This window comes from Primulina eburnea, chromosome 17, assembly GCF_022965805.1.
Source record: "Primulina eburnea isolate SZY01 chromosome 17, ASM2296580v1, whole genome shotgun sequence".
Classification (NCBI taxonomy): Eukaryota; Viridiplantae; Streptophyta; class Magnoliopsida; order Lamiales; family Gesneriaceae; genus Primulina; species Primulina eburnea.
Window position 1 is genome coordinate 12,016,024 of NC_133117.1, and position 13,243 is coordinate 12,029,266.

The following is a 13,243-nucleotide window of genomic DNA, read 5'->3' on the forward strand; positions in this document are numbered from 1 at the left end:
AGTCAAGGATGAGGAGGCTAGCCAAAGGGAGAATTTGTTCTACACTAGATGTTTTGTGAATGGTAAGGTTTGCAATGTAATCATAGATGGGGGTAGTTGCACTAATGTGGCTAGTGTTGAGATGTGGAAAATTTGGGTTGCCTACAATAAAACACCCTGAACCATATAGGCTTCAATGGTTGAATGATTGTGCGGAGGTGAAAGTGAATAGGCAAGTTCTAGTTGCGTTTTCAATTGGGAAGTATATTTATGAGGTGATGTGTGATGTGGTGCCAATGCATGCTTGCCATATTTTGTTGTGTAGACCTTGGCAATTTGATAGGCACGTTACTCATGACGGGTTCAAAAATCATTACTCATTTACTTTAAAGAAAGAATCCATTGTATTGCTTCCTTTGTCCCAAAAGCAAGTGTTGGAGGACCAATTGAAAAAGAAAAAGAGAGATGAGGTCGAAAAAAGAGTGAATTAAAGAGTGAGGTGGCCTTAGAAAATAAAAATGAAATGGCTGAAAAAAAGAGAGATGAAAAGAGTGAGATAGCCATACAAAAGAAAAAAGAGAGGAAAGAAATTGAGGGGAAAGAAAAAGAGAGGAAAGAGGCCAAAAAGAAATCATATATGGCCCAAAAAAGTGAGTTGAAACAATTGTTACACACACATGAGCCACTTGTGTTGATTCTTTACAAGGAGATCCTCCTTAACACAAGTGATATAGTCGGGTCTCTCCCGAGCATTGTTGTTTCCCTTTTGCTGGAATTTGACGATATATTTCCGGAGGAGCTACCTCAAGGGCTACCACCATTGAGGGGGATCGAGCACCAAATTGATTTGGTGCCCGGGAGTGCATTGCCAAATCGTCCGGCCTATAGAAGCAATCCGGAGGAGACTAAGGAGCTTCAACGGCAGGTAAGTGAATTGTTAGATAGGGGTTTTGTGCGTGAGTCCATGTCACCTTGTGCGGTACCTGTTTTATTAGTTCCTAAGAAAGATGGCTCATGGCGTATGTGTGTAGATTGTAGGGCAATCAATAACATAACCATTAAGTATAGGCATCCCATTCCTAGACTAGATGATATGTTAGATGAATTGCATGGTGCCTGCATCTTCAGCAAGATTGACTTGAGGAGTGGTTATCACCAAATTAGAATGAGGGAAGGTGATGAGTGGAAAACTGCTTTTAAAACCAAGTATGGGTTATATGAGTGGATGGTCATGCCATTTGGCTTAACTAACGCTCCTAGCACTTTTATGCGGTTAATGAATCATGTTTTGCATGCACACATAGGGAAATTTGGTGTGGTTTACTTTGATGATATCCTAGGGTATAGCAAAAATTTGAAAGAGCATGTTAACCACTTGAGACTTGTGCTAATCATATTAAGGGCTGAAAATTTATATGCTAACTTGAAGAAATGTGAATTTTGTACTAGCAAACTTGTCTTCCTTGGGTTTGTGGTAAGTTCACAGGGTATACACGTTGATGAATACAAAGTAAGTGCTATTCGAGATTGGCCAACGCCTACTACTGTTGGTCAAGTTCGAAGCTTTCATGGTCTTGCAAGCTTCTATAGGAGGTTTGTAAAGGACTTTAGCATATTGGCGGCACCGATGACGGCGGTGATCAAGAAGAACGCTCCATTCCATTGGGGCGAGGAGCAAGAGAAGTCCTTTAATCTCATTAAGCAAAAATTAATTAATGCTCCTTTACTTGTTTTACTTGATTTTGCTAATACGTTTGAAATTGAATGTGATGCTTAAGGTGTAGGTATTGGTGGAGTGTTGATGCAAGGAGGGCGGCCGGTTGCATACTTTAGTGAGAAGCTTAATGGAGCGGCCTTGAATTATCCCACATATGACAAGGAGTTCTATGCGCTTGTGAGGACCTTAGAGACGTGGCAACACTACTTGAGGCCTAAGGAGTTTGTGATTCACACGGATCATGAGTCTCTTAAGCACCTTAAGGGCAACAGAAGTTGAACAAGTGGCATGCCAAGTGGGTGGCGTTGATAGAGACGTTCCTCTACATCATCAAGTACAAGCAAGGTAAGGAAAATGTAGTGGCCGACGCACTATCACGAAGGTACGTACTAATCTCTACCTTGGAGTAAAAAATTTTGGGGTTTGAGCATGTGAAGGAACTGTATGTGCTAGATGAGGACTTTAAGAGTTTGTTTGAAACTTGTATGCATGGTCCACCTGAAAAATTCTACTTGCATCATGGTTTCCTGTTTAGAGAAGATAGGTTGTGCATCCCTAAATCATCCATTCGTGAACTACTTGTTAGGGAGGCACATGGGGGTGGTTTAATGGGACATTTTGGTGTGGCTAAAACTTTAAGTGCTTTGCATGAACATTTTTATTGGCCACACATGAAACGTGACGTTGAGCGTGTTTGTGACAAGTGCATTACTTGTAGGCAAGCTAAATCTAAAACACAAACACATGGCTTGTATATACTACTTCCCGCCCCTAGTGAACCTTGGGTTGAAATTTCTATGGACTTTGTTTTGGGGTTGCCTAGGACAAAGAAGGGGAGGGATTCAATATTTGTTGTTGTTGATAGATTTTCTAAGATGACACATTTTATTGCTTGTCACAAAACCGATGATGCTTCTAACATTGCGGACTTGTTCTTTAGAGAAGTCGTTAGGTTGCATGGCATGCCTAAGACTATTGTGTCTGACCGTGATGTTAAGTTCTTAAGTTACTTTTGGAAGACTTTATGGGCTAAACTTGGCACAAAATTGTTGTTTTGTACTACTTGTCGTCCTCAAACGGATGGGCAAACTGAAGTTGTTAATAGGACTTTAGGAACACTTTTGCGTGCTATTCTAAAAAAGAACTTAAAGAATTGGGAGAATTGTTTGCCTTTTGTTGAATTTGCTTATAATCGTTGCGTGCATCGTACTACAAATTATTCGCCATTTGAAATTGTTTATGGTTTTAATCCTTTGACTCCATTGGATTTGATGTCTTTACCTGTGAGTGAAAGGCTAAATATGGATGGCAAGAAGAAAGCTGAATTTGTTAGGGGGTTGCATGAAAAGGTCAAGGCCAACATTGAGAAGGGAAATGAGCAATATGCCAAGCAAGCCAACAAAGGGAAGAAGAAGGTGATATTTGAGAAGGGAGATTGGGTGTGGTTACGCTTGAGGAAGGAAAGGTTTCCGAAGAAGCGACGTTCAAGGCTACTGCCTAGGGGCGATGGACCATTTCAAGTCCTTGAAAGGATCAATGACAATGCCTACAAACTCGATCTACCAGGTGAGTATAAAGTCAGTTCTACTTTCAATGTTAGTGACTTGTCCTTGTTTGATGTAGGTGATGAGCAAGATTTGCGGACAAATCCTTTTCAAGAAGGGGAGGATGATGCGAACACGGGTGGTCAAGCTCCAAGGAAAGCATGTGATCCTTTACAGTTGCCGGACGGACCAATCAGGAGGGGACGCCTAAAGAAGTTCAAGGAGGCACTACAAGGAGTCATGAGCAAGCATGAAGGGGTCGTGATGCATGGGAGTACGTTGGGAGGCCAAAGGAATATTATTCAAGCATTAGTGAATCAGGCCGAGTCTACACGGATGTGCACACGGACCTGCACACGGGGTCCGTGCCCTTTACAGCCAAGGATGAAGAATTCCAGTGTCTACACGGACCCAAGCACGGACCAGTACACGGGGTCCGTGTCCTTTGATATTTGCGAAGACAGTGTCTACACGGACCCGTACACGGAGGTGAGCACTGGGTCCGTGTCCCTTATTTCCAGCTGAAGTTTAGTTCTCGAGTGTACACGGACCCGGGCACGGATGGCTACACGGGGTCCGTGTCAGAGCCGGCTGCGCGAGAAATTTCCTTTCTAGAGTTTTATTATTTTTGGAGACTAGATTCTTGATATCTTTTGTTATTTAAACATATTTTGGACGAAAATTTGAACACTTTTTCAGATTATTATTGATATTTTATCATTGTTCTTGAGTTTTCTCTCAAACAATTAAAGCTTTTGCTTTGTCAAACAAAAATCAAACTTATCAATGTTTTCAACTTTGTGGCGTTTGTCGAGCGTTCTTGTGCGGATTGTCTTAGACTAGTTCTTCGAAGGTTCATTCTAATCACGATTGTTTATTCCGTGTTTATTTGTTGCTACACTTTTCATAGTTTAGAGGTGAATATCACAACACACACTTGATTCAAAAGATCGGGACAACACAACGATTCTTTGTTCGATATTAAATTGAGGGCGCGATTCAATTTTAATCGTGTTCGCTTTTATTCGTACAAATATTCACATCAATATATGTCCTTCCGAACTATATAAATACTATCGATGTATTTTTCCCTTTCTTGTTTATAAATTCCCTTTTCCAAGTGATAAATTATAAACATAAGAATCATTCAAGATACGGCCAGTAAAATGAAAGCATTAAGATTTGAAAAATACAAATGAAAAATAAGGAAAACTTATATAGCATAATTCATAAATCCCAACACATGGTTTCTAGTCTTGTTCCATCTTTCCTCTAGAATAAGAATTAGTTCATAATAATACAAACAACACAATAACACATGAATCTTAAACATACATATCAACTAAAAATAAAGAAAGAAGAAATTAGAACAAGAGTTTGGAGTGCAAGATATTTCTCTCCAGAAGTGTGCAAGAGATTTCCTAAGAATGATGCACTTGGATCTTCAATCTTCTAGCCTCCACTTATCATCCCTTGGATCCCCAATACCCTAGATAGTAAATAATAGAAGCCTTTTATAGTCCTAAACAAGTCTTTGCACGCAAAACACAAAAGTCATCAACTCCCATGCGCAGCACACCAAATTTCAGAATTTCCGGACTTTGTCTGTCAAAGACCGTGGGTGCGGTAAAGATGGCACCGCGGGTGCGGTGCTGTTTCGGGGAAAACTTTCATCTTCGAAATTCAGTGGCCGCGGGTGCAGTGCAGAGGGGACCGCGGGTGCGGTACAGCTTCGGCAAAAATTATTGAACATTGACCGTGGGTGCGGTCTCTTTATTAGCGCGGGAGCGCTGCAGCTTCGGCCTTTTTTTATCTTTTGCACTTTCCAATTAAACAATTTACTACTCCAAATTCTAATTCTAAGCTTCCAAACTACAAAAACAACAACAAATCACATAAAATCTGCTCAAAAATCACAAAATTCCAAGTTAAAAACAAGTAATAAAAGTACAATGAATTGCACTTATCAAACTCTACCAAACTTAAGATTTTGCTAGTTCCGAGCAAAACAAAACAAAACGAAACAAACAAGTCATGAAATACTTTAAAGAACTTGGCCTCAAGATATTTTAACTAACTCTTCATGCATTCACAATTCAAATCAATCCAACCAATTTTTCATCCGGATATAATCATGCAATCAGTTAATTTTCTTAACTTCTACTCTCTTCAACTCATGTTTCAAAACATTCTCAATCGATTTCAAATTATTTTTTTTCAAACACAAATCAAGAGGTATTTTCTGGTAAAAATTGGGTTCAAAGCAGTATTCATTCAATAAAGGGATACCCAATAAATATTTGATGCAATGAGGTATGTGTAAAATTGATCAAGATTCTTACTCAATGAAAGTGTTTATCGATTGTCCATAAGCTAGATCCTCCCAATCACTCTCCACTAGTATATTGGACAACTATGACTAGGTTAATAGGATTTTCAATGGTTGTAATGTTAGGCCTTGGCTCATGGCTACAAATAAAGATTAGGAGTTCAAATAAGGGAGTAAGTTGAATTTTATCTCTTTTGCAAACTCCACTTTTTCTTTATTTCCATTTTTTTATTCATTTCATCTCTTTTTCTCCCCTGTTTCTCCAACTTCTTCAATCAAACATCATCCATCATTTTTCTTTTCTTTTCTTTTGTAGGAGAATATCACTTTCTTTAATCTTTTGAATTCTTACTCCCTTGAGAAGGTAGGAAATAATTGTATAAGATATTCAAAGGGTTGGTAAATGTGGGATAATTGAAAGAATATTCGAATGGGGTCTTTTACACATATTTACGTATGCCATTCAAATTCATATAAGCTCAAAGATGTGACAAATGATAAATTAATTTTATTTGGTGGCTTGAACGGCTCAATCGATCCAAAAATCACTTAAATCATTCCTAAATCATAATTTGTCCGTATTTCACCTCGAGTGATGTTTGGATAGTTCTAGACAAAATCTCAATTCACCAACACAAAGTAGAATTTAATCATCGTGAAAATGGTGTCTCAATGCATCAACCAAATACATATATATTCAAAAGAAAAGTGCTTGGCTTCCAAGAAATTTCAAGAACACAATTCTTTTCTCATATAGGCTCAAGAGGGCTTTAAATGAATATTTATGAACAATATAAATAGGCCCAAATAAAATCAAATATTGCCTCAATCATATATGTGTTTGCAAAAGTTTATTTCAATCTCAAATGAAAATCACAGAGTTGTATAGAAATTATAAGTCTCAAATTTACCAAATCTCATGATTGTTCTCTAAATTTATCAAATTGAATGATTAACATAAATGAAATGCATGACCTTTCTTTTCAATACAATTTTTTTTTTCATTGGCCATTTCAAAATAAAAAATTTCATGACTAAAACACTACACACACACAAGCAAACAACTCAAAAAATAAACAAACAAAATAAAATAAAATAAATCACATCTCCCCCAAACTAAAACATGTGCATCGTCCTCGATGTAAATAATCATGAAAATGAGGAGAATACATACCTCGGGCAACGAGCGTCAGTGGTCATCGCCATCCTCATCATCTGCGTCATCTTGGGATGGTTGGAACTCCGGCGGGTGGTATATGGGTGGCCACTGTGGAGGAGGTGGAAATGGATTACCAGAGGAAGAAGCTGATGGAAATTGCTGAGCCAAGACAGACGTAAAATCCATCATATATTCCATAAATGTATCGGTCCTAAACTGAAACTCATCCATATCTTGGCGTTGTTGGCGCATCTCCTCTTCCAACTGAGTTAATCTATCCCGCATATTTCTTGGTTGCGGTTGTGGTTATTGAGCTTGAGCATGGGCACGTATTTCTGCAGCTCTTCTGTTGAATTCCATTTCAGCTCGACGTGCCGCAGCGTGTTCACCTCTGACTGACCTATGTGGTTGAATTACCACAATGAAATTTTTCAGCTTTAACAATTCTTCATTCATTGCCCAAGTCACTCCCGCGTTCTGGCATAATGCAGTGATAAGAGAAGGGTGGAGGAGTCCGCTAGGAGAATTACCTTTTGCATAATCAAGCATCGAACTCTGAAGCAATTGACCTAAATCAATTTTCCACCCCGTCATGATGCAAAAAGTAAGGATAGCTCTCTCCTTGATGACAGTGGTGGTATGCTCGGTAGGTTTAATCCTTGCATAAATAAAAGAATACCAATCTTTGGCAACACTTTTCAGATCAGAATTTACTAGGCTGACATGCACATCATCCCTCATTCTCCACTCTGCTCTCTCTATGCAAATTGTTTGAAGAATATTATTATAATCAACATGCTCAGTCCGTTATTTTTCATATTCATCGTGCATTACTGGAGGGATACCATATAACGTATTGATCGTATGTGCATCAAAGGCTACCATTTTTTCTCGCACCAACACCTTCAATTGATCATGCCTAACCTTGAGGTTAGCATAAAATTCTCTCACCAACGAAAGACAACATCTTGTGACTGCCTGCCAAATTCCTCCCAATGCCGAGCAGTAAGCATTAATCCAATTTCGGATCGAGGAAAACTCAAATCAAATCCCCTTTCTTTTACAATGCTTTTGTTCAAAATTTTTCCATAGTTCTCCTCCGCTTTCTCGTCCCAAAACCTGTTTGCATCGTAATTTGCAGATGATGAATCACCCTTGGATTGTTTCTTTCTTGGAGGCATTTTATCAAACACCTTCAAATCAACTTCTTACCCTTCAATCCACTTCACTAAATTTAATGATTCTTGCACTCCCCCAAACTTAATACTCACAATATCCACACCTCAACAATATACACAACAATCCGATCAACAATATCAACAATGTACTTCACAAAATGTAATTTCCTTCCATAACAAATAACACCAATAATTTCGAATTCAAAGCAAATGTAGTATAGATTTGCTCACCTTGAGTGTTCAAATGTTTCTTTGAAGAACAAATTCGAAGCACCAATCAATACTTTTTGTGAAATTTTCGAACCCCTTTTAAACCCTAGGCTTGGTGTTTATTTTGTATGAAATGTAGATGGAAATTTGAGTGGATTTTGTGAAGTTATGTAGGTGTGGATTGTATTTTTGTGCTTGAAAGATCAAAATTTGAGTGTAGAATGTATTGTGAGTGGAGTTTTTCGAAGTTGAGGAGAGAAAATGGAGAAGGGTTCTTCGTTTATGCGTCGTTTCAGCCCCATTCTGATTTTTAAAATGTCGACCGCGGGTGCGGTCTGCAAGGGACCGCGAGTGCGGTGTGCTTTCGGCAGTTGCTTTGAAATTCATTATTCAGCTACCGCGGGTGCAGTGTGCAACGGACCGCGGGTGCGGTGTTCATTCGGAAAATGTAGCGCGGGTACGCTCAAGAATATACCACGGGTGCGGTGTAGCTTCGGGAACTCTTTTAATTTTGTATACACCATAAGCGCGGGTGCGCTCAAGACTATACCGCGGGTGCGGTGTAGCTTCAGTAAATTCCTTACATTTTCTGTCTTAAACACTGCAGGAACGTTCCAAATTGTACCGCAGGTGCGGTATTCCTTCGGGAATTTTTTTCTTCTCCAATTTTTAGTCCTGAAAAGAAATAATTGGAATTCATTAGATTTGGGAAGATACAAACACACACTATACTAAAAGTACACAACCAAAAATAATCATAATACAAAAAAAAAAAAAATCAAAACCAAAATGCAATAGAGAAACAAAAATTTGGGTTGCCTCCCAATAAGCGCTTGGTTTAACGTCTTCAGCCCAACTATCATTTTTCTGATCAGTTTGGTTCGCTCAGCTTGACACTGTCGATATTCCTTACTTTAGTCCCATAGTACGGCTTAACCCGCTGTCTGTTGACTTTGAAGGTTCTCCCATCACTGCATTTTAACTCGATAGCCCCATTCTGAGACACCGTTTCCACAACAAACGGCCCTGACCAACGCGACTTTAGCTTACCAGGGAACAACTTCAGACGAGAGTTAAACAGTAGTACTTGTTGTCCTGGTTTGAGCTCCCTTCTTACAATGATTTTGTCATGCCACTTCTTAGTTTTCTCTTTGTAGATCTTGGCATTCTCATATGCTTCGTTTCGGAATTCATCCATCTCGCTCAACTGCAGTTTTCTAACGTCACCAGAAGCTTTCAAATCAAAATTTAATTTCTTCACAGCCCAAAATGCTCTATGCTCCAACTCCAATGGCAGATGACATGCTTTCTCAAACACTAGCCTATAGGGAGACATCCCAATAGGCGTCTTGAATGTAGTCCGATAAGCCCATAACGCATCATCCAACTTCATAGCCCAATCTCTCCGGTTGGTGTTGACAGTCTTTTCCAGTATTTGCTTAATTTCCCGGTTTGATACTTCAGCTTGTCCATTCGACTGAGGATGATATGCTAGTGCCACTTTGTGCTTCACATTGTATTTAGCCAAAAGTGAGTTGAAAATTCTATTGCAAAAATGCGTACCTTCGTCACTTATGATGGCTCTCGGTGTTCCAAACCTAGTGAAGATGTTCTTGTGCACAAACTTAACTACAACACAAGCATCATTAGTACTGGTGGCGATTGCATCCACCCATTTCGAAACATAATCTACAGCTAATAATATATAAGATTGACCAAAAGAAGGGGGAAAGGGTCCCATGAAATATATGCCCCAGACATCAAAAAGTTCTACTTCCAAAATATTTGTCAGTGGCAATCCGTGACGCCTAGAGATGTTTCCTAACCTTTGGCACCTATCACTTGATTTCACTAAGGTATAGCTATCCTTAAACAAAGTAGGCCAGAAAAAACCTGATTGCAATACCTTAGCTGCAGTTCGTGTCGCTCCAAAATGTCCACCGTATGCGGATGAATGACATAGCTCAAGAATTTGGTGTGCTTCGACACCGTCAACACATCTCCTAATCACTTGGTCAGCACATCTCTTATACACACAAGAATCATCCCAGAAGAAAATTTTGATATCATGGAAGAACTTATTTTTCTGATGGTGATTCAGATCTGGAGGAAGAATACCACAAGACAAAAATTCGCAATGTCAGAAAATCAAGGGAGTACTGAACTTACCTCAAAAAGTTGTTCGTCTGGAAATGCTTCTTTTATGATTCCTTCATATTTTTTATCTTCAAGTTCGAATCGTGACAAGTGATCAGCTACTTGATTTTCACACCCCTTTCTATCTTTAACTTCAAAATCAAACTCTTGGAGCATTAAGATCCACCTCATCAAGCGTGGTTTTGCATCCTTTTTGGCAAATAGATATCGAATAACTGCATGGTCAGTGAAAACAATTACCTTCGTTCCAACCAAGTAAGGTCTAAACTTGTCAAATGCAAATACTACTGCAAGCATCTCCTTTTCAGTATTTGTGTAATTTTGTTGTGCAGCATCCATGGTTCGACTTGCATAGTAGATTGATATAAAAAATTTATCACGCCTTTGGCCCAACACCACACCTACTGCATAATCACTAGCATCGCACATCAATTCGAAGGGCTCCTTCCAATATGGTACTATCATGATTGGTGCTGTCACCAATGCCTTCTTGATCTTCTCAAATGCCTGCAGACAATCATCATTAAAAATGAAAGTGGATTCCTTTTCAAGAAAATTACACAAAGGTTTAGAAATCTTAGAAAAATCTTTGATAAATCTACGATAAAAGCCGGCGTGTCCTAAGAAACTCCTTATCCCTTTGATGTTCTTCGGTGGTGGAAGCTTTTCAATTGCAACCACTTTGGCTCTGTCTACCTCTAATCCCTTTGAAGACACTTTATGTCCAAGAACAATACCCTCTTGAACCATAAAATGACACTTTTACCAATTAAGAACTAAGTTCTTTTCTTGACATCTCTGCAAAACAAGGGAAATGTTATGTAAACAGTGATCAAATGAAGAGCCAAATACCGAGAAATCATCCATGAAGACTTCCATGATTTCCTCCACCATGTATGCAAAAATGGCCATCATACACCTCTGAAAAGTAGCAGGTGCATTACATAGCCCAAAAGGAATCCTTCTAAAAGCAAACGTGACATAAGGACACGTGAAAGTTGTCTTCTCTTGATCCTCCGGAGCTATAGCAATCTGGTTATAACCTGAATAACCATCTAAGAAACAGTAGTTACAATAACCAGCAAGTCTATCAAGCATTTGGTCAATAAAAGGTAATGGAAAATGATCTTTTCGTGTGGCATTGTTCAACTTCCTATAATCAGTACATACTCGCCATCCAGTCACAGTACGAGTAGATATTAGTTCATCATTTTCATTCTTTACCACAGTTATTCCACCCTTTTTAGGCATTACTTGCATAGGAGACACCCAACTGCTGTCAGAAATAGCATAAATAACTCCAGCATTTAACAATTTCAACACTTCATTTTTCACTACCTCTTTCATGGCTGGATTAAGCCTCCTTTGATGATCTAAATAAGGAGCATATGACTCCTCCATTAAAATACTATGCATGCATATGGTAGGACTAATCCTCTTGATATCAGAAATCGACCACCCAAATGCAGTTTTAAATTTCCTCAACACTCTCAACAATTTTTCTTTTTCATCTAAAGTAAGAGAGGAAGAGATAATTGCCGGATATGTCGAATTCTCACCCAAGAAAGCATAACAAAGATGGCTTGGCAATTCCTTCAAAACAGGGGATGAAGGTATAATTTCTGAACACTTGTCCTCTTCCAAATTTTCATGTGCAGCTTCCTTCACCTTTGGCAACTCCTCAAGAGCCAAAAGTTGTTCCCTCAATTTCCAATCATCATTCCCAACTCTACTCACAGCACTAGAAAGGCATATTTCTAATGGATCTTTTACTGTATGACTTATATCAATCTCAGCAACACAAGATTCAACAATATCAATGCTTTTACAAGTACTCACCTCGTCATTACCTTTAATAGCCTTATAGATGTTGAATATCACAGCTTCTCCACCAACTCTCAAGGTGAGTTCTCCTTTGTGTACATCTATCAATGCTTTTCCAGTGGCCAAGAAGGGTCGCCCAAAAATCAATGGAGCATCTTGATCTTTTTCCATATCAAGTATTACAAAATCAGCAGGGAAGATAAACTTGTCAGTTTTTACCAAAACATCTTCAACAATTCCATGAGGATAAGTGAGTGACCAATTCGCAAGTTGCAAAGTTATAGTGGTTGGTTTTACCTCTCCAAGCTTCAAGTCCCTATAAGTAGAAAATGGCATAAGATTAATACTTGCTCCAAGATCACATAAAGCTTTATTAACTTGAGTACCACCAATAATGCAAGGTATAGTAAAACTCTCTGGATCTTTGAGTTTCTGTGGTAGCTTCTTTTGGAGAATGGCGCTACACTCTTCGGTCAACTTCACTGTCTCAAACTCTTGCAACCTCCTCTTCTTTGACATCACATCTTTGATGAACTTTGCATAGTTTGGCATTTGCTCTAAAGCATCAGCAGATGGAATATTGATGTGAATCTTCTTGAAAATCTCCAAAAAATTTGTAAATTGATCATCCAATTTCTTCTTTTTGAACCTCTGCGGATATGGAAGAGTTGGCTTAAATACCGGAGGTTGTTCAACTTCAACTTCAGCTTTGGATCCCTCAGTTTCCTCTTTTTCAACGGTCTTCTCATTTCCCTCATTCTCTTTGGATTTTTGTACCTCTAGTTCTTTTCCACTTCTCAAAGTTACAGCTTTGCATTGATCCTTTGGATTCACTTCAGTAATACTTTGGAATTGACCTTTATTTTGATCTCTCAATGCATTAGCCAATTGTCCAATCTGTGTCTCCAATGATTTCATTGTGGCACCCATATTTCCCATGTGAGTTTCCACGCCAACAAGACGAGATTCAGTCATAGCCATCCTTTTACTAGATTCCAACAAATGTCCCAACTAGATCCTCAAGTGAAGGTTTTCCTTCCCCCTTTGGTGTATTGAACCCCGGTGGAGGATTCAACACATTCTTATTATTAGCATATGAAAAATTTTCATGATTTCTCAAACCAGGATGATAAGTGTTAGGGGGAG

The 13,243-nt window shown here is 38.9% G+C and overlaps 1 protein-coding gene across 1 annotated transcript; it reads right to left on the reverse strand.

Moving 5' to 3' along the window:
- Nucleotides 1-8,987: 8,987 nt before the first annotated feature.
- Nucleotides 8,988-12,433, reverse strand: LOC140817875 (uncharacterized). Its single transcript, XM_073177668.1, has 4 exons — nucleotides 11,126-12,433; nucleotides 10,286-10,780; nucleotides 9,943-10,142; nucleotides 8,988-9,438 (listed from the first exon to the last, which is right to left on the reverse strand). The coding sequence occupies exons 1-4, from the start codon at nucleotides 12,431-12,433 to the stop codon at nucleotides 8,988-8,990; spliced, it is 2,454 nt and encodes an 817-aa protein (XP_073033769.1).
- Nucleotides 12,434-13,243: the final 810 nt, after the last annotated feature.